This window comes from Hydra vulgaris, chromosome 14 (genome assembly GCF_038396675.1).
Source record: "Hydra vulgaris chromosome 14, alternate assembly HydraT2T_AEP".
In the NCBI taxonomy this organism is placed as follows: domain Eukaryota; kingdom Metazoa; phylum Cnidaria; class Hydrozoa; order Anthoathecata; family Hydridae; genus Hydra; species Hydra vulgaris.
Window position 1 is genome coordinate 5,964,935 of NC_088933.1, and position 24,349 is coordinate 5,989,283.

The 24,349-nt window shown below is 24.9% G+C and overlaps 3 protein-coding genes across 4 annotated transcripts; 2 read left to right on the forward strand and 1 right to left on the reverse strand.

Annotated features, from left to right (window-relative positions):
• Positions 1–4,516: 4,516 nt before the first annotated feature.
• Positions 4,517–5,181, reverse strand: LOC136091177 (uncharacterized). Its single transcript, XM_065818177.1, has 2 exons — positions 4,746–5,181; positions 4,517–4,662 (listed from the first exon to the last, which is right to left on the reverse strand). Exons 1-2 carry the CDS (start codon positions 5,094–5,096, stop codon positions 4,540–4,542), a joined length of 474 nt encoding a protein of 157 aa, XP_065674249.1. The 5' UTR covers positions 5,097–5,181; the 3' UTR covers positions 4,517–4,539.
• A 64-nt stretch (positions 5,182–5,245) lies between these two features.
• LOC136090860 (uncharacterized) lies at positions 5,246–16,621 on the forward strand. Its single transcript, XM_065817836.1, has 8 exons — positions 5,246–5,252; positions 5,953–6,020; positions 8,186–8,246; positions 9,344–9,462; positions 10,333–10,559; positions 10,690–11,613; positions 13,812–13,938; positions 16,340–16,621. The coding sequence occupies exons 1-8, from the start codon at positions 5,246–5,248 to the stop codon at positions 16,619–16,621; spliced, it is 1,815 nt and encodes a 604-aa protein (XP_065673908.1).
• Positions 16,609–23,296, forward strand: LOC136090429 (uncharacterized). 2 transcript variants are annotated; one of them, XM_065817047.1, is made up of 9 exons: positions 16,610–16,745; positions 16,840–16,890; positions 18,336–18,395; positions 18,500–18,559; positions 18,690–18,737; positions 18,844–18,915; positions 22,206–22,301; positions 22,830–22,979; positions 23,070–23,293. In XM_065817047.1, exons 1-8 carry the CDS (start codon positions 16,646–16,648, stop codon positions 22,964–22,966), a joined length of 624 nt encoding a protein of 207 aa, XP_065673119.1. In that variant the 5' UTR covers positions 16,610–16,645; the 3' UTR covers positions 22,967–22,979; positions 23,070–23,293. The 2 variants fall into 2 exon arrangements, with proteins under 2 accessions (XP_065673120.1, XP_065673119.1); XM_065817048.1 differs by lacking the exons at positions 18,690–18,737; positions 18,844–18,915 and having other exon boundaries at positions 16,609–16,745; positions 23,070–23,296.
• The last annotated feature ends 1,053 nt before the right edge of the window (positions 23,297–24,349 follow it).

The window sequence follows — 24,349 nt, forward strand, 5'->3', positions numbered from 1 at the left end:
GCTTTTTTTTTAATAAACAGTCTATAAATCCTGAATAACGGCAGCTTTGAAAAAAAAGTCTGACTGGATATAGTAAACCAATTGGAACTTTTAAAATAATTTTTTTTTCATACGACTTAATATTTTCTATAATTGCTATACACAATTACTGGACATTTGGATTATAGACAACCTTCGGAATGGCCGTTTCTACCATTAGGTGAGACTAGGCAGCTGCCTAGGGCGGCAAGATTTTAGGGGCGGCATGTTTTATAATCAATTAAAATTTAGCGTTGGTAATCAAAATATATAGTAATCAAAATCATTTGAGATTTTTAAAACCTAATAAGTTAAAAACAATTTTTTTTATGCATTACTATGCGCAATAAAGTTGATTTTAGAGATCTTAAAAAACTCATAATTAGGGATTGCAAATTTACCGAACTAATTTATTACCGGTAGTTCGGTAAAAAAAAATCATTACCGGTTAACCGGTAAAATTTCAATAATTTTGCACATATTCTAATATTACTCTAAAATGCACAATACTAATTAAAATTGCAGACCATTTTAATTCAAAATTCAAAGTTGTAGAAATATTATTACAAATTTTTTTAAATTTATTTAACTAAAAAATACAACAAGAAAAAAAATAACATAAATTTTATTAAGTAATTGTATAAAAATATCAAATAAGTTATTTCTTTTTAAATTCAATTTTTAATATAAAGTATATGAAAATTAAAATGATATCTATGTGAATATGCTTGCAAGAAGCGTCTTTTATGCTCTGGTAACTTAGTAGCGATATACTTGTCATGATTAACTCGGTAGAGGAGAAAGTTTCTGATTCTACACTAATAAAAAAATAAAATAATTTGGAGCACTATATCATTTATTTTTGGTAAAAGGCAAATTATTATAACAATTATTGAAATCGTTCGACTAGCAGATCTATATTTGTGTTTTTAATAATGGAATCAACGTTTGACGCTAGGCGCAGAGCAAAGTTTGCGTTTAGTTTAAAAAGGTTTGAATCGTATATAGAGTTTTTGATTATTTGTATAATCCTGAGCACTTAACAATGTTCTGTTTGTACAAAAAGTAACAAGTGACAAACCATCTTTGGATGTTAATAGCACAACAACTACATCAATCAATTGATTAATTTAATGAAGTATTTTGATATTGTCAATGAATTATTCAAATTCGACTGAAAATGAATAATTCATCAGCATCTAGCTGTATTTTTTTTCCCAGCATGAATACGCAACATATTAGTTATTTTAGTACCTCTTCGACTGGTTTTTAGAAACTTATGTTTTTAAGATGGTCTACTTCCAAAACTATGTTTATAAACATAAAACATACGTATATACATATACGTGAACGAAACGAAAATAACTAAAAAATCCGTAAATAAATAAAAGGGACATAATATATCTCCATTTCTATTATTTATTAAATTGATGTATTATAGTTTTTTATTGAATGAATTTATGTAGTTTTCTTGTATATTTTAAACTTTTTTACCGGTCGACGGTATATTTTAAATTTTTTTACGTAGTCGACGAAATTACCGGTAAAAGAATCTTCATTTTTATTTGATTTATCGGTAAACCGGTTAACCGGTATTGCAAACTCTACCCAGAATTATATTATATCGGGGTACTTATTATTCAAAATCGCAGCACAAAAATAAGATGAGGTAGATTAAAACTAAAATTTTGCAATATTTTAAAATCTTCCGATGTAAAAATTTTTGTTACTTTTGTCGTGAAAGTTTTATTTTTATATTTGAAAAATGAAGAAAAAATGGAGTTTTTTATATTGACTGAATAGAATGAAAACACATTTTTTATTATTTAAAATATAATTTGTACTTTTATGATTTTTAATATAATTTATTATACGTGTTATAATAAATTATATTAAAAAATTAATATAATTTATTATACGTGTTATTTTACTCCCTTTCAATTCTTTGTTTGTTAAGTTAACTAACAAAGAATTGAAAAGGAGTAAACTACGCTACAAAAAAGTAGGTCAGGTGCCTTGGCTGCCTTTGGCTGCCATTACTCTCTGGAAAAAATTAAAATTTATACGTTTATCGCTAAAAAATTGTTTAAAATTATTGGGGTACAACCCCCAGCGTCTCATCTCCTTAGTCCATTGGGTTAACGGTCCTAAAAATAATTTTAACGTGCATCTTTATCTGGGCTACACAAAAGCTGAAAGTTTCAGAGCTCTAGTTAGTCTGGTAGGTAGTGAAAATTCCTTTGACAGAAGAGAAATTTATATTCTATATTTAAATTATATTTATATCGACAGGGTATAAAAAATTACAGGGAATTAACTCTAATTTTCTTTGGATTTTAGTCATTAAGATGTTTTTGTTGTTGTTGTTGTTTACTGAAGGTGTTAAGTATGCTAACATTATGATTTCTATTACGTATCACACATTTATATAACTAAATAAAAACGTCCTTGTTTTTATATTTTTCCTACTTCCTCTCTTAGTTATAAAACATATAATAGAAAAATGATTGTTATTACAAAAATAGCAAACCAAGGATTTTTTAGTATCTATTTGAAACGTTAGCAGGGCCGTTTCTACCATTAGGCGAGACTATGCGACCGCCTAGTCTCGCCTAATAGTAGTTTTAAAATCAATTTTTGTTCTAGTACTATTATTTATTCTCTACTTAGCATAAGAAATCAAAATATATAAGTATCAAAATCATTGATAACTGTAAAACTTATGGAAGGGGGAAGCTAAATTAAGTAAAGAGAATTATTTTATGAAGACAATACTTATCCTCGCACCTGTCACTTGAATATGTTGCTATTTGATTAGAAATGGACAAACTAGACGTTTTTTTTGTTTTTTATGACAAAATGGAAACATCTGGATAAAAAGTTGTAAGACTTTCCTGACCACATTTTTAAAAAGTGGTGAACTTTATGTTATTTATTATATAGAATATTTTGTTCTATCTACAATGAAGCAGCACATTTTATTACAGCACATAAAATACTATCTGGTTTACATAAATAGTCATTTACTTTCTAAGACGCTATTGGGGCAATTTTGAAAAAATATGAGAAGAGAAAAAAACGAAACCTTTGAATTTTTGTTTAAAAAGCGGCTGAAGTAAAACTTATTATTACAAAACAAGAAATTTCGAAAATTTAAGCGAAACCCTAAAAAAAAAAGCCAAACTGGTAAGAAAATAATTTAATAGATGCTGATTTTACTTTTACAAATATAATGTTCTTAAATAATAATTATGTTGATTTAAGAACATTTCTACAGTTTTTACACATTGAACTACCAATTTGACAAGAGAGAATGACTGATGTTGTGGCGCACATATAGGATGTAATGGGCGCATTACAAAAAAATAATCTGAGAATTAAAATAGTATCAAGCTAATTTAAAATAAATAAAAAATAAAATAATAAACCGGGATTACGATTTGAACTCTCGTCAACCAGGTTTTGAGACTAATTAGTTAGTCTATTAGTTAGTGAGTTAACCCACCGAGCTTACTTGCCGCTGTGTTAACAAAGAAAAATTAAGATATTTTAGCAAAGTGCTTAAACACTGAAAATAGGAAACAGAAAATAAGTTTTTTCGATAGGGTGTAAAAAATGGTTTGACTTAACAAATTATGAGTTATCCGAGGTTTTAAAAGACCAGAAAGTAAACAGTTCGAGATAAAAAAAGTTTAAGTAACCCTTTTTTTAACTTAAAAATTAAAAATGCCTAGTTTCTATTCTGTAAGCTTATACTTATGTATTTGAACTCTAATATGTATCAGTGCCGGATTAAGGAAACCTAGGGCCCGAGGCACTAATACTTTTAAGAGGCTCATTTTTGCATTAAAAAGGTTATTTACCGGGGATTATTGAGTAATCAAGTACGTACATTTAATAATGTAAATATTTACCAATGCACATTAGGGCATCCCGTACTTTTCAACATTTATTAAAAATGTCGGCCATTAGGATTTTTTTGCCATTAGGTACATACATTGAGAAAAGACAAATAAAAATTTTTACCAGAATAAATGCATCATTTGCAAAAACAGACCTTGATTTTTCAAAATTTGATTGAAATGGGGAGGGGGACCAAAAATCACATATGTCTAAGAACATCCCATAAGGACAACGAAATTTTTTTTTTTAATGTTTTAACGTTTTTTTTCATTAAAGTAAATAGAGAACAGTTTTAAAATTTAGTAAAACGCCCCCCTTCCTTTTCCTATTTATAAAAATTTCTTAAATGCTTGTTTTACACTAAAAAAGCTATACAAGTTGAAATTGGCAAAAATGAAACTCATGTCTCTATCTTTCTAATTTATTATATATATATATATATATACATATATATATATATATATATATATATATATATATATATATATATATATATATATATATATATATATATATATATATATATATATATATATATATTTATATATATATATATTAGATTTACTAAAATATATTATATTAGAGATACTAAAAATATATATAAGATAAAAATATATGCTAAACTAAAATGAGGTCCTGCTTGCTGTTAAAACGAGGAATTATTGCCCTACTTTCTGCTCTTGCACGAATAAATCCATCTTGCCTCTCAAAACCAAACACTGTTTCAGAAGCTGCAGTTACCTTAAAAAAAACATATTTTAAGAAAATTTTTTGAAAGTTTCTATTAATTAACATATTATTAAGTATAAGGAAAAGCCCTTTACCTCTTTAACTGCCCTCTTAACTCCTTGTGTGTGAACAGGGAAATATGGAACTACCATGGGACAATCCACAATCATTTCTAGCTCACTTATGTTCATTTGACTGGTTAAGATGGGTTCATAAGCCTCTTCCCATGTTATAAGCTCAGTTAATTTGGTTGCATCAAAGTTTAAATACGGAAGCTTGCATGTTCTGGAAGCTAGATTTTCCATTTCTAAATTTTTTCTATTTTCCAGAATATTATTAACAGCAAATTCTCTTTCAATTTTATTTTCGCTGCAGAGTAATGTTTGCAATAAAATTTTGAAATGAGAATTCCATGCAGAAGATCTCACATACTTTTCAATAATCATTTGTGTATTTTCATCTTGAAGTTTTATTTGGGTGAGTTGGTTCAAGATGTGTCGTGGCCCTTCTATCCAACTGTGCTTCACTTTAATTTGGATCTTTTAATTTTAATCTGTTAATCCAAGATTATAAAATTGCTTTTTTAGTAATCAGAATGGCTTGTTTTATCACGCTTACAATTTTTTCCATAAAACAATTCATTGATATTATTGGGTCCCAAATTTACATATTGTATAACTTTTAACAAACAAAAAAATGCATACTTATTTATTATATTAAGGATTGTTCTCCTACAATAAAAAACATTGCATCATATAACGAAGCTGCAGAAGGTATACTTCATTTTTCAAACAAAACTTATATAGAAAAAAAGATTAGAAAATCATACGTTTGCTACATCATAAGAAAATATTGTGTTCTAAAATTGATTTATAAGTTTAGACATTGATTTTGGTGTGGAATGCACGATATCTAACTCACCATTTCACAATTCAAGTCTTGAGGTTTGCATTTATTATGATTGAAATATGATCGGCATATGCCAAGTGCCAAAGTTAATTTTGAACCCTGTGTATATATATATATATAAATATATATAAATATATATATATATATATATATATATATATATATATATATATATATATATATATATATATATATATATAAATATATATATATATATACACACACATATATTAAGGCTTGTTCTCCTACTATCAAAAACATTCCATCAGATGGTCAAGCTGCAGAAGGTACATTTTTTTTTAAAAAAGAAAAAGCTTTCATAGAAAATAAGATAATAAAATCACACATTTATTATATCTTGGGAAAATATTGTGTTCTGAATTTGTTTTATAGATTTAGACATTGATTTTGGTGTGGAATGCACGATATCTAACTCACCATTTCACAATTCAAGTCTTGAGGTTTGCATTTATTATGATTGAAATATGATCGGCATATGCCAAGTTACAAGGTTAATTTTGAACCCTGTATATATATATATATATACATATATTAAGGCTTGTTCTCCTACTATCAAAAACATTCCATCAGATGGTCAAGCTGCAGAAGGTACATTTTTTTGTTAAAAAGAAAAAGCTTTCATAGAAAATAAGATAATAAAATCACACATTAATTATATCGTGGGAAAATATTGTGTTCTGAAACTGTTTTATAGATTTAGACATTGATTTTGGTGTGGAATGCACGATATCTAACTCACCATTTCACAATTCAAGTCTTGAGGTTTGCATTTATTATGATTGAAATATGATCGGCATATGCCAAGTTACAAGGTTAATTTTGAACCCTGTATATATATATATATATACATATATTAAGGCTTGTTCTCCTACTATCAAAAACATTCCATCAGATGGTCAAGCTGCAGAAGGTACATTTTTTTGTTAAATAGAAAAAGCTTTCATAGAAAATAAGATAATAAAATCACACATTAATTATATCGTGGGAAAATATTGTGTTCTGAAACTGTTTTATAGATTTAGACATTAATTTTGGTGTGGAATGCACAATATCTAACTCACCATTTCACAATTCAAGTTTTGAGGTTTGCATTTATTATGATTGAAATATGAAAACATTGTACTAATTTTTTTTTTAGAAAATTTTTACATGAATGATTTTATATGTTATAGTGTAATGGTTGAGCGAGAAGCTTGAACTTCTTGATCGTAAATGACCAGGGTTGATATTTGACCAAGGCCGGGTGTGATAAAAGCAATCAAATCGGAAATCCATAAAATATTTAATATAAGATAAAAACATATTTAACATTAAACATTACTAATCAGGGTGTTAACTAGTCCTGTGGAGTTCTGTTAAGCCCAGAATTCCCAAATGCTCATAAAATCAAAATTCTTAATTTGAAGTTAAAAAGTCTTATTCTCCAAATAAAGTTTCCAATATTAAATCATAAATTAAAGTTTAATCATAATTCTGAAAATTATTGAAATTAATTATTACTCCCTCCGTTCTGAAATACTGTTCTGATTTCCTGTTTTTTTTTTTGTTCCAACATATTCCGATTTGATTTTATTACTAGTTTGATGAGAAAAAAATCAAATTTTTAAATAAATTGAATTTTTTGAGAAAATAAAAATTATTTGAAAACTTGTATTATGGGTTTACATTGATAAGGGTTCGATGGGGCCATGTCCTCCTCCTCAGACTTTTTTTTGATAATGCTTTTTTTATTTTTTTTAAGTAGGTTTCTGGTAGAACATTATTTATAAATTTAGGTTTTTTTGGTGCATTGCCGCCCCCCTCTCTAAAATGTCAAGCCGTGGTGTATGTGCATACACACAATTGCCTAGCTATATACCACAATAAACCTAAACTAGGCTGTCCTTCTCTCTTATTTTTTATATATTTATTTATCTACACTTGCTTATATAATGTGCTTAAATAATGAAAAGGAAACAAATTAAACAACTGACTTTATTTGTTACAGAATAAAAAACAAAAAAGTCATCTATTGAGCATAAAGTATTTAAACTAAATGGTTTTAAGCACTATTAAATAATTTAATACTTGTTAGTAACTTTTAAAAAGCTGTTACTTATACTAATTAAGAACTTTTAAAAAGCTTTTACTATTTTTTTTTCTGACTAAAAACAATAAAATATTGTTATATTTTTAAGTTTATAGTTCATTTTTAACAAATCAGAACAGTAAATTGAATAAATTATCAAGTCTGTAGATTGCGATGTATATTGTACAGACGAAGAAAAACACCTAAAACAGAGAAAACAAGCTTAGAGTAAAATAACAAATTTAGTTTTTCTTTTGAAATTAGAACAACACTTTATTAAAAAAAAAAAAGCAACCAATAATAACAATTAAAAAAACCAGACAATAAAAAAATTTATTATTGTGATTTAATATTGGAATAGATTGAATAAAGATCAATTAAAAACTTTATAGAGATTGATTGGTCACTTAAGACCTATCAATCTCTCTGAACAATTTGTTCCTGGTTAATATCCTGCTAATGTAAACAAATCTAAATATAGAAACTATACTTATATATTTCAATACAATAAACAAATTTAGACTTACGCCTATTTAGGTTCAAGCTTGTTCTTCCATTGAAAATGAAAGAGATTTGGAAGAAGACACAGATTTGGAAGGTATTGCTTAAATATAATAAAAAATACTAACCACTAGGATTAAAATAACAAATAACCATTTTAAATGTAGAATGGATATCCGAAATACTTTTTATAAACTGACATTTGTTAAAATGGGGTGTAACTCTAACTACTTTTGATCCAAACATTTTTAGCATTTGTAAAAATCGTCTAATATATGTAAAAAACCATCTTATTTATCATAGATTGTTTCTTGACAGCAGAACCTTTGATTCGTATTTATCCACATGTTTTGAAAAAGGTTTCGAAAAATAATAAACTTTATATATTTTTAAAACTAATTTATATAAAATATTAAGATTTTAGAATCTAAAATACAAATTTCACTTGGAATGTAACTTTTTAAAAATTGTTATTGAATTTTAAAATTTTTTGAAAGAAAACAATAATTTCGATAGAAATTTATGAATTTCGTTATAAGCAAAAATATTTTGATGCAATTTTTAGAATTTAAATAACCTAAAAATATTAAAAAACAGTTTCAGTATTACTTTCAGAATTTTGATGATTAAATATATTAAGAATTTCAAAAGTGAAAAATTGTTTCTGCTCTATTTTTAGTACTGATGTAAAAATATTTTTAAAATTTGAAATGTTAAGTTTTGTGATACTTTCGAAATTTTTAACGTTGAAACTTAAAAAAACATATATATATTTTTAAAAATGAAAATATATATTTTAAAAATTCCAGGAATTTTCCATAAAAATTTTGAAATTCCAAAACATTCCAAAACACTAATCAAAATCCAGGACTGTGCAAAAAATTGTTGAAAAAGGTTTTTTTTTTAAAAAAAACACTAAATTAATTCAAAAAAAAATTAATGACAAAACAAAAAAAAATAAATATTAAAAAATTCATTTAAAATGCATGATCAGAAAAGCGCTTTATGGAAGAACTAAAGCGCATTTATTGAATTAATATTTAGTTTGATTTAAATTAATATAATATTTATTTAAAAATAGAAAAGCCGAAAGTTTATTTAAAAGTATATTAAACTGGGTCTCAAAAGAAACAAAACATTTTTATAAAAATTGACGCCATGTTGTTACATGTTTTTAAATGATATTATTTGCAGATTTCAATAAGGAGTTGGAAAATAAGGAGTTGGAAAATAAGGAGTTGGAAAATCAGGAGCTGGAAAAATCATTACAATCAATTCAATCAATTCAAGTGTCAACACATTTTCATGCAAAGGTTTGTTTCATCTTTTAAATTTTGCATTTTGCACAAACAAATATATGTTATGCGTTTACTTTCAAAATACATATACAAATATAAGAAATAAAACAATATCAAATATCTATGTTTTTTTTCATTAAGTATATAGAGAAAGTTTAAAAATAAATTAACAATTTTAAATGGGTAATTGCACATCAAATCACCCAATTTAGAAAGTGAACTCTTAAAAAAATGACACTTCAGATGAAAAAAATAAATATATAAATATATAAGTGACCTTTTTTAAAGAAAAGTTTTTTTTTTTTAGTTTCATAAACAAATGAATACTTTTTAATAAATCATTAAAATGTTAGAAAAAAACGAAAACATTAGTAATATAATATTATATTGTATATTCATATATATAAATATAAATATATATATAGGTTTCAGCAGGAGTAAACGAGTGCACCTGTGTGAAATTGAGGCGAACAGACTACGCGGGCCGCCTGGCTCAATTGTCTTGCAACGGCTTTTTTGAGAAATTAAAATTCTTTTGTTTTGATGATAATTTTTTAAATTAATTTTTATATATTTTTTTATTAATAACTAATTAATTTATTAAATAATTAATAATATAAAAACGTTATAATATAATATCATTTTAATAATATAATATCATTTTAATAATATAATATCATTTTAATAATATAATATCGTTTTAACAATATAATATAATTTTAATAATATATTATCATTTTAATAATATAATATCATTTTAATAATTTAATACCGTTATAGTATTAATCATTTTATGGATATGATAACATTTTAATAACTTTTGAAACCTCACCTTTAATAGGTTAATACTTATGTCATTAAATTATTTATTGCTAATTGGTTTAGGCCAAGTCACTGAAAAAAAAACCAAGTAGGTATTGCATATTTTGTAACAAGAAACAAACAAGACTATCAAGGCATATCCTAAAAAGACATAAAGATTTAGAGATTGTCAAAACAGCGATTAAACTTCCGGAAGGAGAAAAACATAAGATGTTTAATAAATTTAAAAAGGAAGGAATTAAAAAATATAATATAGATCAAACACAAGAAAAAAATCCTAACTTTCAAAGGTAAAATTGTTTTTATTTTATGAACTTATTTTTCATATTTGATTTTCTAAAAATTGAGTAACTAAATTAATAAAACTTCAACATTTAAAAATATAATTACATATATAAATATACATTTACAAATTAATAGAGAAAGAGAGGCAAAAAAAATTCTTAACGAGGAAGAAATTATAAATAATCTTGAAATGTGCGGATATTGCAATGGTTTTTTTTCAAAACGTTTTTTAAGCAGACACATTAAAAACTGTGATCTAAACACATTCAAACCAATCATTCATGTTCCAATCAGCTTAATTAAAAACAATTCGTCTTCATTATTTCCAAATGAATTCGTAATCAATGTCCTTAGAAATATGAGAAATGATGAAGTGGGTAAAATTTGCAAACAAGACATTATCATTTTGACTGTTGGTCTAAGATTATATGACAAAATGAAAAGAAAACTAGATAAACAATCAGAAGTTCTAAAATCTGTACGAAATGATATGAGGCGCATTGGACATTTATATTCTATATTTAAGATAAATAAAAAAGTTAAACATGTATATAATAATGCAATGGACATGTTTAACAGAATAAACTTTGATGCATTTAGAACAGCAATCGATGAATACACTATTGCAGGAGATTATTTAAAATCAGGTTTGAAAATAGTTTTATCATCATTAATTAAAAAAGCAGCAAAAATTATCAAAGGAACAGTACTGACTGAAAATGATGATAAGCTAACTTTTAAAGAAAATGACACGGTTGCAAAGAAAAAGGCACAAGAAATAGATATGTTTGTGTCCGTGTTTGAGACTTGGAAAGGTTATATATTTGGAGACGCAGAATATGACATCAACAAAAGGCGTCAACAAAAACTGAGAAAACCAAATATGTTGCCTGATGAAGAAGATGTTGAAATTCTCCAAAACTACATAATTCAACGATTAGAGAGTATAATGAAAGATAATTTTATTTTTTGGGATAACCACATATATATCGAAGTTAGAGACTTAATTTGCACTCGCCTAACATTGCTTAATGCCAGACGTGGTGGGGAACCAGCAAGGTATTTATTATTTATTTTGTATAAAACCAAAATATCTTTCAGCTTTTAATATAACTTTGATTAAAAAAAAATTAACCAAACAAATTAGCCCCAACGTAATTTTTTTAATATCTTCTTTAATATGAACACAACTTGTTTATATTAAAGTTAATCACATTGGACCTAAGGATTTCTAAGAAACCTTTTAAAGATTATATTTTTTGAAAACTTTATGAAATTTTGATTCTTTTGAAAAAAGCAATAATATACTTTGAAGAAATAGATTATACATAATACATATCACATGTAAATTACTTATAAAGGATAAAATATTGAATGTATTTAAAAAATAAGAAACTTCAGAATAAAATTTTTATTCAAGGTCATTAAATGAATGGGTCATTTTATAAAAAACCATAACAATCTTTGTTAAAAGATTTCTCTGTGCAATGAAAGTGCTGAACAGTTCAACTCAAATCAGCCTATATTTTAATAAGTCTTTTATAAAAAGTTTTTTAATAAAGTCTTATGAAAAAAAGATTTTTGCTTTGAAACCTCTGAATTCTATTGTTGCAAAAAATGCAATCGGTGACTTTAAAGCAAAACATTTTAACTTTTAAAGTGACTTCAAATTGAAACAATTAAATTGTTTCAATTTAATTGTTTCAATTTGAATTGAAATTGATAAAGTCGTTGTTGTTAATAAAATTATTCATAGTTCTAAACAATTTAAATTAGTAAAAACAATTAGGATTTAGTAAAAAATTAAAAAAAAGATATAAATATATGATTTACTGAAAAAAAGTTGTTGTTAAGGATTGACAAATTTTTTTCATGGTGCTAAATATTTAGATAAAAAAGGTAGCATAAAATAAAATAGGTTAAACATAATAGTTACAAAAAGTTACAATGATTATTTTTAAACAAACTTTTATACATAATAGCTATTCAAACTTTTAAGTGGTTTTTAAAACGTTAACTATTTCTTTTATCAAACAAAACAAGAATTCTATAAACTTGTTCAAATTAAAAAAAAAAAAATCGCCTTAACAAAATTGCTTACTGCTTATGTAAAATCGCTTACAGCTTAGGTAAATCGCTTTAACCGTAATGCTTTTAATCAAGGCCTGATATACAAAACAATTGTGGCCAAGTTGTCAATAAAAAAAACTATATGTGTGGCCTGGTGTTTGTACATATCCCCTCCCAATATCTTTACTTTTATCCCACAACCTCAATGAGTACTCAAGGAAGGAAAGATCGACATATAAAATTACAAAAAAATTTTGCAATTAGTTTAATGCTAATTCGAGCCCAGTATATTTTAAAAACACTTTAGAATAAAGTAACAAATTAATTCCACTGATTGATAATAATAAATACATTTTATTTAAATAATGTTACATATATTCATATTTTAGGTAATATAAAATTTTTTGTTTATTAAATAAATCTTTTAAGCTATTCTTATCAATTGTTAAGTGAAAAACAAATGTTAAGTAACATAACTTAAAGTAATTGTTGTTAATAAAACTGGTTTTTATCAGCATTAAAATAACTTTTAGATTAAAATCACTATAAAATTAAATTTAAAAATGTTTTAAAGGCTAAATTAATAAAATTATAATTAAATGATATAAGACAATGATAAGAAATAAAATAAATAATAAAATATTAACTTGAATTAAATATAAAAGTTTGTTACTTTATCTAGTTACTTCTGAAGTTACTGTTTTAATAGCAAAAATAAAATCAGGCTGTGTAATTAAATGATAGTTTCTGCTTTAAAGATAAGTGAAGAAAAAAAAAAAAAAAAAAAAAAAAAAGGACTCCAAAATAAAATTATTAAAATTTTTAATTTTATTATTAAGAAAGAAAATAAAGCAAAATTATTAATATATAAATAGAATAACTCAATTTAAAAAATGACAAAAAAAGCGTTTTGATTGAATTTAATTAAAATTCAGGGCGATAAACAGGGATTTAGCGTATCACGATCTTGATTACTTTTCACAACTTCACAATGAGTTTTTTCCAAAAATAATGATTTTCGAGATTTAATTATTTTTCTTATACGTATTCAAAGGAGATTTTACAAAAATGACAAAGAGGTGTTTCTGAAATGACCCGTTCAAATATTGTTTATTAGTATTTATTAAATAAAAATGAAATAATATTTGAGATTAAATTATATAAAAAACCTGAAATAATATTACTAGGTTACTTTTAATTGACTGGAAAGTTGCAGAAGAAGGTGGTTGGATCAACTCACAACACATTAAAGAACTTGATGAACTTGATGAAAAACTAGCTAACGCAATACAAGTTGCATATATGACTGGGAAGGTATATATTTGCCATATTTATGAGTTGCTACTGGTATGCTGAATGATTTAGCAGATTTGTATAGTGAAAATTCACCGCTTTGTACTTTGGCCACCACAAGCTTTTTGGTTTATAGTTTTTCTTTTTTCTTTGCATGCAAGTTGTTTTGCGTATTTCATTCAACCCACAACACTTCGTTTCCGTTTTTAACTCATAACTCTTTTTCCTAAATAGTTAATTTAATTTTGAAAAAAAGATTCTTAATCAGCTTAAAAAGTTGTATCAGTAAACATTTTAAGTTCAATGATAACGAATTTAATTTCCAAGAGTTTTAAGTTCCCTTTTCAAACAGATAAAAAAAATCTTGGTACGCATATGAAAACTTATAAATTTATAACAACATTTTTTTTATTAAAAAAAATATATATATCTTGCTCAGAAAAATATTACGATATAATCAAAAAGGTTGTCATAACTATTTCATTCTACCCGGTATTTCATTTTACCCCGTTTTATTCTATACTTTATTTTGGAATTTTATCTAAAGGGACCACCAAGTCCATGTTGTGTTTATATTAATGAGAATCATCATCATCATCATCATCATCATCATCATCATCATCATCATCATCATCATCATCATCATCATCATCATCATCATCATCATCATTATCATCATCATCATCATTCTTTTATAGTCCTTGTTTCCATGCTTGCACGGATTGGACATTACTCATAATGCTTTTTCTCAAAAATACACGGTCTTGAACATCTTCTTTCCTTAAATATAGCCTTTTTAAATCATCTGAAACACACTCTTTTAACGTTTTTCTGCTTCTCTCTACCTTTTTCTCCTGAAACTTTTAACTATCTACATGCTGATAACCAATAATCTGCGTCCTTGCGCTCTACATGCCAAAACCATTTTAATCTTCCTTGACACACTCTATCAGATATACTCACTATGTCTAATTTAATCTTGAATGAAAGTTATAAATGAATGTTATAAAAAAATATTTTTTTAAATAAAACTAAAAAATAAATGAGTACCAAGAAAAATTAATCTTCAGTCATTGCTCACCTTCACCATTTTCTGCAGTATCTAAAGTCTTTAAAATAAATACATTTTTCCAGACGAAATTTACAGACTTGATAATTTAATCAAGTTCATTTAATTGCTATAAACTTTAGTACATGACTTCATTAAAGTTTTTTTTATTGTATTTTTTTTAAATCTACAAGCAGTAAATTATATAAATTTAATTTATTACTACTTAAATCTTTTAAAACTATTTCTCTGGTTAATTTTAAAAGACTGCTTTAATCGACAAGCTGTCTTCAAACTTCAAGTTAAGTGAAACATTAATTTTCTCGCGAACGTTTCGCATTAAAGAGAGAGCAGAGCTATAGCAATGGGTGTGCGAGAGAATTTTTTACATAATGTGAAAACTATATTTGTATCTGTACATATATAATATAAATTATATATGAATATGAATAAAACTTAAAATGACATGAATAAAATAATTTAATATGACATGAATATGAATGAATATAACTTAAAATGACATTTGAAAAACGTTGAAATATTGCTATTATTAAAGTTTAATAAAAATGAAAAGTAGTTTGACCTTATATACTTTTTTTGGGGAAGAACACTAAATTTTAGTCTCGCACCTGGCGCTACAACACAGTAATTTAGTACATTAATTATATAACTTATGGATCCAAACTTTGCAAAGAAAGAAGTTCAAAATCAAAAAATTAAAAAAAAAAAAAAAACATAAAGTATAACATATGTAAAACATAATAGAACAAAATGTGTTATGTTAGAAATTTCCATTCCAGTATACATTTCCAATATATATAATATAATAATAATTTGTTTTTAGGGCCGATGCATTGGCATCCGCCTGTACCCATTGGCGTCAGTGCACCCCTAATAATAATTATAATAATAAACGTTTTAATATATAATAAAAACTGTGTAATTAAAAATAAAACTCACTCCAACATCTTAAAAAAAAGACTTCAGTTTTTCAAGTTTAATTTTTTATTTATATATTTATAAAATAAAATAAATTAATTTTTTTTTTCTATGTAAGAAGAAAAAAATTTATAAAATCTTAAGTTCTTTTGTAAAAAGTCCATAATGACATCATGTACTAAAACTTATTGGAATTAAATGCACTTGAATAAACTTTTTAAAGACTTCACATACGCAAAAAATAAAGAAAGTGAGCTTCAACTAAAACAACAAGATTAGTTTTCCTTGGTATACATTTATTATTTAGTTTTAATCAAAAAAATTGTAATCAGTTTTTATATAACACTCTCTTAAATATGAACACAACATATCTTGGGACAAGGTGATACCTTTAAGTTTTAGCCTATAGTTTAATTTATTTAGTTTATCTTTTAGGGAAACAATCATTTAGTACCAGTTTTAATACCATTAGATTCAATTCCAGTACTTAAAAAATTGTCTAATTTGAACATCAGAATCGAAGCAGGTATTTTAGAAAATAACCAATATCTTTTCCCCAGCACTCAAAAAAGTAAAAACCATGTATCAGGTTGGCATGCACTACATTTTATATGCACAAAAATTAAAGATAAATTAAAATATCCTAACAAACTTACCGCAACAGCTAACCGCAAAAGAGTAAGTACATTATTTGCAATTATGGATTTACCTCCTTAAGACAGAGAGCTGTTTTACCAACATATGGGCCATAGCAAAGATTTTAATCAAAATGTTTATCAAGTTCCACCAGCTTTACTTGAAATAACTAAAGTTGGCCGACATTTGATTGATATTGAAAAAGGTAAAGCTTCTTTATTTTCTTGATTCTAAAATAATTAAAGTCATTAAATGATTTTTTTTTGCAGATTTGAATTTAGTTTTTATATTTATTTAAGGTAAACATAAGGTTGTTAACAGAACTGTGCTTCAAGCTCCAACTTCTGATGGTTTTAATTTTTTTTTATTACATTTTTAAATTTCATTATTATAGTTTTATTAAATCAAAAAAAAATTGTTTATGATTTAAATGAACAATAACAACAAAATGAAACTGGAATGTATACTTAAATACAAGGTTATTTCATATGAAATCACTTTGCTTTTAAAAGATTTTATGGGCATCATCTCGGATCTTGCAGATTTTATGTAAAAAACAGAACCCAAAAAATTCAACTTGATTGAACAACCCATTCAAAAATTAGAATTAAATCTCAAAATCATTGAAAAGGAAATCTTCCCAAAATTCAGTTACAAAAATTAGCTCAAAATAGCTTCTTGTTACTTATTTAATATCAGAAAATATAAATAAGCTTTAAACAATTAATTGCGACACATTTCTGTATCCAAAAATTAAAATAAGAAACTTAACAAACCAAACCTATAATTGTATTTTAAACAGACATTAACTTGACCAAATCCTGGTCCAACCCATACCAACAGCTGATGTGTCTACTATTCTTTATGTGCTCTCTAATTTAGTCATGATTTTTATATTTAAAATTTTTTTGTTTAAAAAACAATTGTTTCGTTTTTAGAGATAACTTCTAGATAAGTCTCCTTATTGCCGTGTGCCTCTTTTTGAGATTATTAGATAAAGGAGATTTAATAAATTAGGATAAATTTGATTATAAAATAAAATATATAAACAACCTTTTGTAGAATGTAAGTAGTCATTTTTTTAGATTTACTCTCAAAAGCCTACAAGCCACAAAAAGCATACATCAAATACTAAAAATGGAGATTGGGTCTATAAAAGAGCATATATTATACAGACTTTGATACAATACTAAAATGGAAACTGAGAAAAAAACCTTAATGAGAAAAATGCCACAAACTAAAACTCTTAGGAATTAAATGTGCTTGAATTAATTATTATTTATAATAATTATTAATAATTATTTATAATATTTATTAATAATTATTGAATTAATTAAGTCAATTGCGTCTGTATATATTATAATATATTATAACGACTAAAATACTGTGCTAAAATGGAGAAGACGAGCTTTGACTAAAACAATGGAGTTTTAATATACATTTATTATTTATTTTTAATTTGCTATAAAACATTGCTAACATTCTCTTCAATATGAACGCAACATTTTTTACAACATGGGTTGGCAATATCTACGAAATTGCTTGTAAGCGGTCAAAAAAAAAAAAAAAAATTAAATAATGGATTATTTAGGTGAAAAACTATATATTAAATACAATTTCAAAGTTTAATATTGATTCGATTTGAATAGATTGATCAATCAAGCTAAGATTTTCAGGGTTGAGTTTTTTTTTAAATTTAATTGTTAACCCATAACACCTTGATCCATTAAATGATATAAAATGATCAATGATAGAGAATGGTTGAATTATATTTTTGTGAAATTTTATTTCAAAGGTAAACAAAAGGTTGCTAACAGCAATGTGCTTCAAACATCAACAGCAAATAATAATGATGGTTAATATTAAAAATTATTTTTATTATAATAGTTTACTGTTTTATTTGAGTATTTTACAACTATAAATAGTTTAATGAAATAAAAAATCTAAATTTAAAAATAGACTTGAAGGAAAACACAAACGACTCAATTGAGAATGGAAAAAATACTGATACTTTAAGCAGTAAGTATAATAAAAATTAAGTTCTTTCCAGATTTGTATAATATGAATAAAAAGCCTAAGAATCCTGCTCACTCTATTTTCTCTAATCCTTCTCAATCTATTTAATAAAAGTATTATTTTGCAATCTCAGGGTGGAAAACAAACAAAAGAGTCAATTTAGACGAGGAAAATGAATCGGGTAAATTAATAAATAAATAGTAACAATGGCAGTAACATTCTTGTGACTATAGAATCCCTTAAAAAATTTTTTTAACTTAATTGTATATCTTTTTTTTAAATAACAGGCTTAGATGAAAAAAAGAAAAAAAGAAAAAAAACAGATTTCCAACACAATAAAGAAGCTGAAAGCAACACTGGTATCTATAATATAACCTAAATATACTATTAAATTTATATTTTAACTTATACATTAATTTAAGTTAGTTAATATTAAAAAAAGTATTTATGTTTTTTAAAACTGCCCTAAATAATATGATTTAAATAAATTATTTAGTATATTATATTATTAAAAAATATTGTATTATAAATATTAAAAAAAAAATCATGGCATGGATAAAACATGGATTTTAATTTTATCAAAATTTTTCTATAGTTAAATAAAAAGAATATTTTGAAAAAATAAGTTAAAAACACTCTAATAATTTTTAAAATATAGATTGCAAGTAAAATTGTATATAAAAAACACACTTTTGAACATGTATATTTTAAAATGCACCAAAAACAGACACTCGGCTGGAATAAACTAACAGGAATAAACTGAAAAAAAGTTTTTTACAGCAAGTGACCTCCACCCGCATAGAGGGAGGGGTATAAAAACAGATAGAGGGAGGGTTTATTTACCAAAACTAATGTTAATACAGGCTTGGTCAGGAAAGGTGCGCAATCGCACTCTGTTCCTGACCACCATCGCACTCTGTTCCTGTTTTGTTATATTTATCAACTACTAAAGTCCAGTAAAACTGTTGGTAATGAGAGTTTTCTATACTTTGCAGCAAACTTTTTCAATAAAAGAAAAAGACTTGTTCAGCAATAACTAATATCACTAATTTATAAATATTATCACGGCATAGTCAAGCATTTGAAAAAGGGTCGGTTTTTTGTCCAACGACAAAAAGTTCTTTGATTTTAAAAAATTTAATGTATTGTAGTAAATATATTTTGATTTTACTGACACGGCATAGTTGCCCAAGTGTATATTGACTTTAAAAAAGATTAAATAATAATAATAAAAAAGTATAATAAATTTATTTTAATTTATATACTCGTGTTTTATTTCAACAATATTCTAATTAAACAAATGCTAGTTGAGTTATGTAATAGATAAAAAAAGTTGCTTTTTTTAACAATTTCATGCTTTGCGTAGCTCGCAAAATTTTTTATTAACTTATTCAAAAAAATTCTTAATAGTAAGATGAAAAAAGAAACAATTAAATTATTCAGTTACTTTGGTAATATCAAAACATTCTTTTCTTTTAGCAGTATCTTTAAAATGTTAAAAAAATACTATAAAAAACTAATATATTTTAGTTTTTTATAGGATTTTTTTTTTAACAATTTAGTATATACTAATAAAATAAAAATGTATAATAAAAACTTAACAAAACTAATAGTTTGTTTGATAATATATTTTATAACCATTTACACTAAAAATCACAACAAAAACAAAACTCATTTATAATGAAACGAATGAAACGAAATGTAAATTTAAAGATAATTTATTTACTTTAAACCATGTTTAGATTCTCAAAGTCATTGTTCACAGATTTAAAATGATTTTCAATTGATGCTCATAAATAAAACAAATTTGTGTCATCAGCAAACATTATTGCATCAAAATTTTTTAGTGATTATTGAAGATCATTAATATAAATTAAAAATAAAAGAGGACCAAGAATGGAACCTTGGGGAACTCCGCATTTAACTTTTAGTAAATTTGAATATATATTATTGTTCGAACACATTGATGTCTGTTGCACAGATAATTTTTAAACCAATCCAGGGTAATACTTTTTATTCCATATTTTTCCTTTTTTTTTTAGTATGATATCACGATTAATGACGTCAAACTCTTTTGACTTTTTTTAAGAAAGTTTCTACAGAATATTCTAGAACCTTATTTCGTTGATTTGACTGGTTTTAATGTTTGAGAATATTCTTTATACTTTTCCTTTGCACCAAGATGTTTTGAGAACATTCAAGTTTATGAATGTAGTTTATCTATGTACGAAAAGTTTTTAAATACAGGCTAAAAGAATTACCTTTAAGTTTAATCATTTTTAATCAAATATTTTTACATTAGCGAATGCTTTTAAAATATAAAATCATTTTTACATAAGCAAATGCTTTTAAAGCATTTGATAATATAAAAACATTATATTAGAAAAGATTTAAGTTATGAAGTTAATAGCGGAACTTATTTAGAACTCATCATTTTCTGGACCAACATGGAAACATACATAAACTTGAATGTTCTCAAAAAATCTAAAAAACTGTGGCCAAGTGGTACCAACTGAATATTATATGCATGGCCAGGAATAGAGTGCAATTGCATGCCTTAACTAAAAAGCCTGATTAAATACGCTTACTTTTACATAATATTTAATATCAGGTCTTATCATAAAGTGGGAAATAAAAATCATAAAAAGTCTTAGTTCAATTTCAAATAAAATGTCATATTTTTTTAACAGTTTAAACTAAAAAAAATGAAAAAATAATATTGCGGTCTAAATTAACTTTTAATGTTTTAAAGATCTTTAAAAGAAAACTGAAAGATCAGCGATGTTATTTTCAAGACCTAGTATGAACATAAAACAATTAAAATTAATTTCTTTACCTAGTCAAAGAAAGTCTGACGCAGTGAAATATAGAGTAAAATGAAATAGTTAAGGATTTTAATATATTCTTTTTTACAAGAAAAATATTTGTAGAAGTTGTAGAGAATATCAATTCTACCCTGACATTGGGGGAGATTAAAATATGCAGATCTATGTGTAATTAAAACACAATAACAATTAAAAAAACAATCAATACAAACAATTAAAAAAGCAACCAAATAAAAACACTTTTTCCTTCTTGTGATGATAGATTTAATATTAGAATAAATTGAACAAAGATTGATTTAAAATGTATACAAAAAGTCTATAGAGATTGATTGGTCACTTGAGACTTAAATAATAAAAGCAGCTTTTAAAAGTGAGCAATTTCTTCACTTATTATTGGCGTATTTCATTCAAACCCATATTCCTTTTTAACTCATAACTTTTTTTCTTAAATAGCAAATTTAATTTTGAAAAAAGATTCTTGTTTGCATAAAAAGTTGTACCAGTTAAGTTTTTAAGTTCAATAATATCAAATTTAATTTCTAAGAATTTTTTTTTAACTCTTGGAAATTCAACTTTATAACTTAAAAAAATTCACTTTTTAAAAAAATTATAAAAATCTTATTATGCATTTGAAAACTTAAAAATTTATAACAATTTTTTTTTATTTAAAAATAAAATTTGACATCATCTTACTCAAAAAAATATTCTCTACAACATGATTAATTCACTAAGAGCGAAAGAATAAACATTGTCATAACTATTTTATATTTATTATATATTTTTGGACTTGGTAGTCTCTTTAACAGAACATATTTATATTTTAGGTCGTTCATACTTTCAATGGAACACATATCAAATAAATCACTTTGACTGTGCATTTGGCTCATTTATTAATGGTGTAAACCAGAACTGTTTTCCAGGTCAATTTAAAATGCAATGTTTATATTTTAAGTTAATTGTAATATGTCTCCTAAATATGTCAACTTTTCTCAAGGTCTTTTCTATAGTGTTTATAAAGTAAAAACAAGTAGTGCAAGTGTACCAGAAACAACAGTATTCAAGAATTAAAAAAAAATCAGTTAAAAACTGGTATAGAACAATTGAAAAAATCAGCTGTAAAATATATTTTGAGTACATTATCAGCACATTTATCAGTGTTATACCGGTTCTTAACTGATTTTTTAAAACAAGTTCTCAAATCCATTTATAATAGACTTGCAAGACTTGTTTTCACATTATAAACACTTATAGAACTTAAGGAAAGGTTCAATATCCGGTGCACCTTCAACTAAAACCCTGCAAAATTTTATGAGCTTAAAAAAGTTAGAGGGTTTTCTATGAAGTTATTATCGTTTCCACAAAAAAATATCTAATCCTATCAAGGAATCACTTTCCCAATGATCACAACAATTTTATTTTAACATAATTATAAAAATTTTATTTTAAAGAATTGAAGTATATGAAAGAATTCAGCAAGCGCTACAATGTTGATCTGCACAAAATTAGAACAAGAATAAACAATGAGCGTCGAAAAACTTTAAATCTACAAAAAAAAAGAATGAAACAAATGCATATTTCAGAGTGACGAGCATATAATAGTAAGTTCTATTAACAAAAAAATTTTAAAAGAAAAATGTTTTTTACAAGTTTTGAAGAATTAAAGGGTTTCTTTACTATTTTTTTTTCAGTCTGATTCATCAAAGAATTTATCCTAATTTAGTCTGATTCATCAAAGAACCTATTTAGTCTGATTCATCAAAGAATTTATAAGAATTTATATTTTAGGAGAATGTATACAAACTTTATTGAATAAAAAGTCACTATTAGAGCATAATAGTAAAACATATAGTATATATAGTATAATAAGTAAAACATTATTTAATTAAGTAGTTTGTATAATAATTTTTGGGACTGATTAATTAAATAATGTTAATTAATATTAAGCAAAAAGTTTAATAAAACATATATTACTTGTTTCAAGAACATTTAATATATCAAGGTTTTTTTATATGTTAAATTTACGTTGATATCTACGATTTATACTTTTTAAAATAATATTATATGTTAGTTAAGTTTAATATTTGTATTTTATCTTTCTATTAATGTACTTAAATACTTCTATTTTTGCCAAAGAAAATAATTATTTTATATTACTATTAATAACTTTAATTAATCGTAAGTCCAAACATCAATAACAGGCATCAATAACAGATTGTAACACAAAAAAGACTATTGGGGAGAATTTATACTAAGAATCACGAAGCAAGCAATTTCAATTAATGATTTAATATATTATAAATAAAAGGTCTTAAATATTTTATAATTATAATGAACTTTATTATAATTTTAAAAAGTAGTTAAATACCTTCACTATAGTTATAATTTTAAAATGTTGTTAAATACCTTCATAATTTATGAAGGTATTTAACAACATTTTAAAATTATAACAATAGTGTTTCTTATACAAAAATAACCAATTTTCTGTGAAAATTTCAAAGCGGTACCTTTAATCCATTTGTCATTAAAACATTTTTTATTTAACATTGCATTTAATAATAACATTGATCACATAAAATAAAGTTTAAAATAGATTATACACAGATAGATGGCTGACACATGCATTAAATACATATATTGGGATTGCAATCACGCGGGATACCGCATTATTTCACCGCATTTAAGATTCCGCACAAAATACTACTGGGTGCGCGGGATTTTTATATTTTTGATATTTTTAAACAAAGCGACAAAAAAGATATCAAATTTATTTAATGTAAATGTGTAACAATTCCATTGTAATATTGCTGAAAATAAAATACACAATAAATTTTTTACTGAAAACCATCTATACTTTTTATTGTAAGGCGTTTTCCCCTAATCTAGAACTAAAAGTTTCTTAACAAAATAAAGGAGTTATCGGCGAACTCTAAATATAAAAAGTTACTTATTAAAAAGGAATAACTAGTAC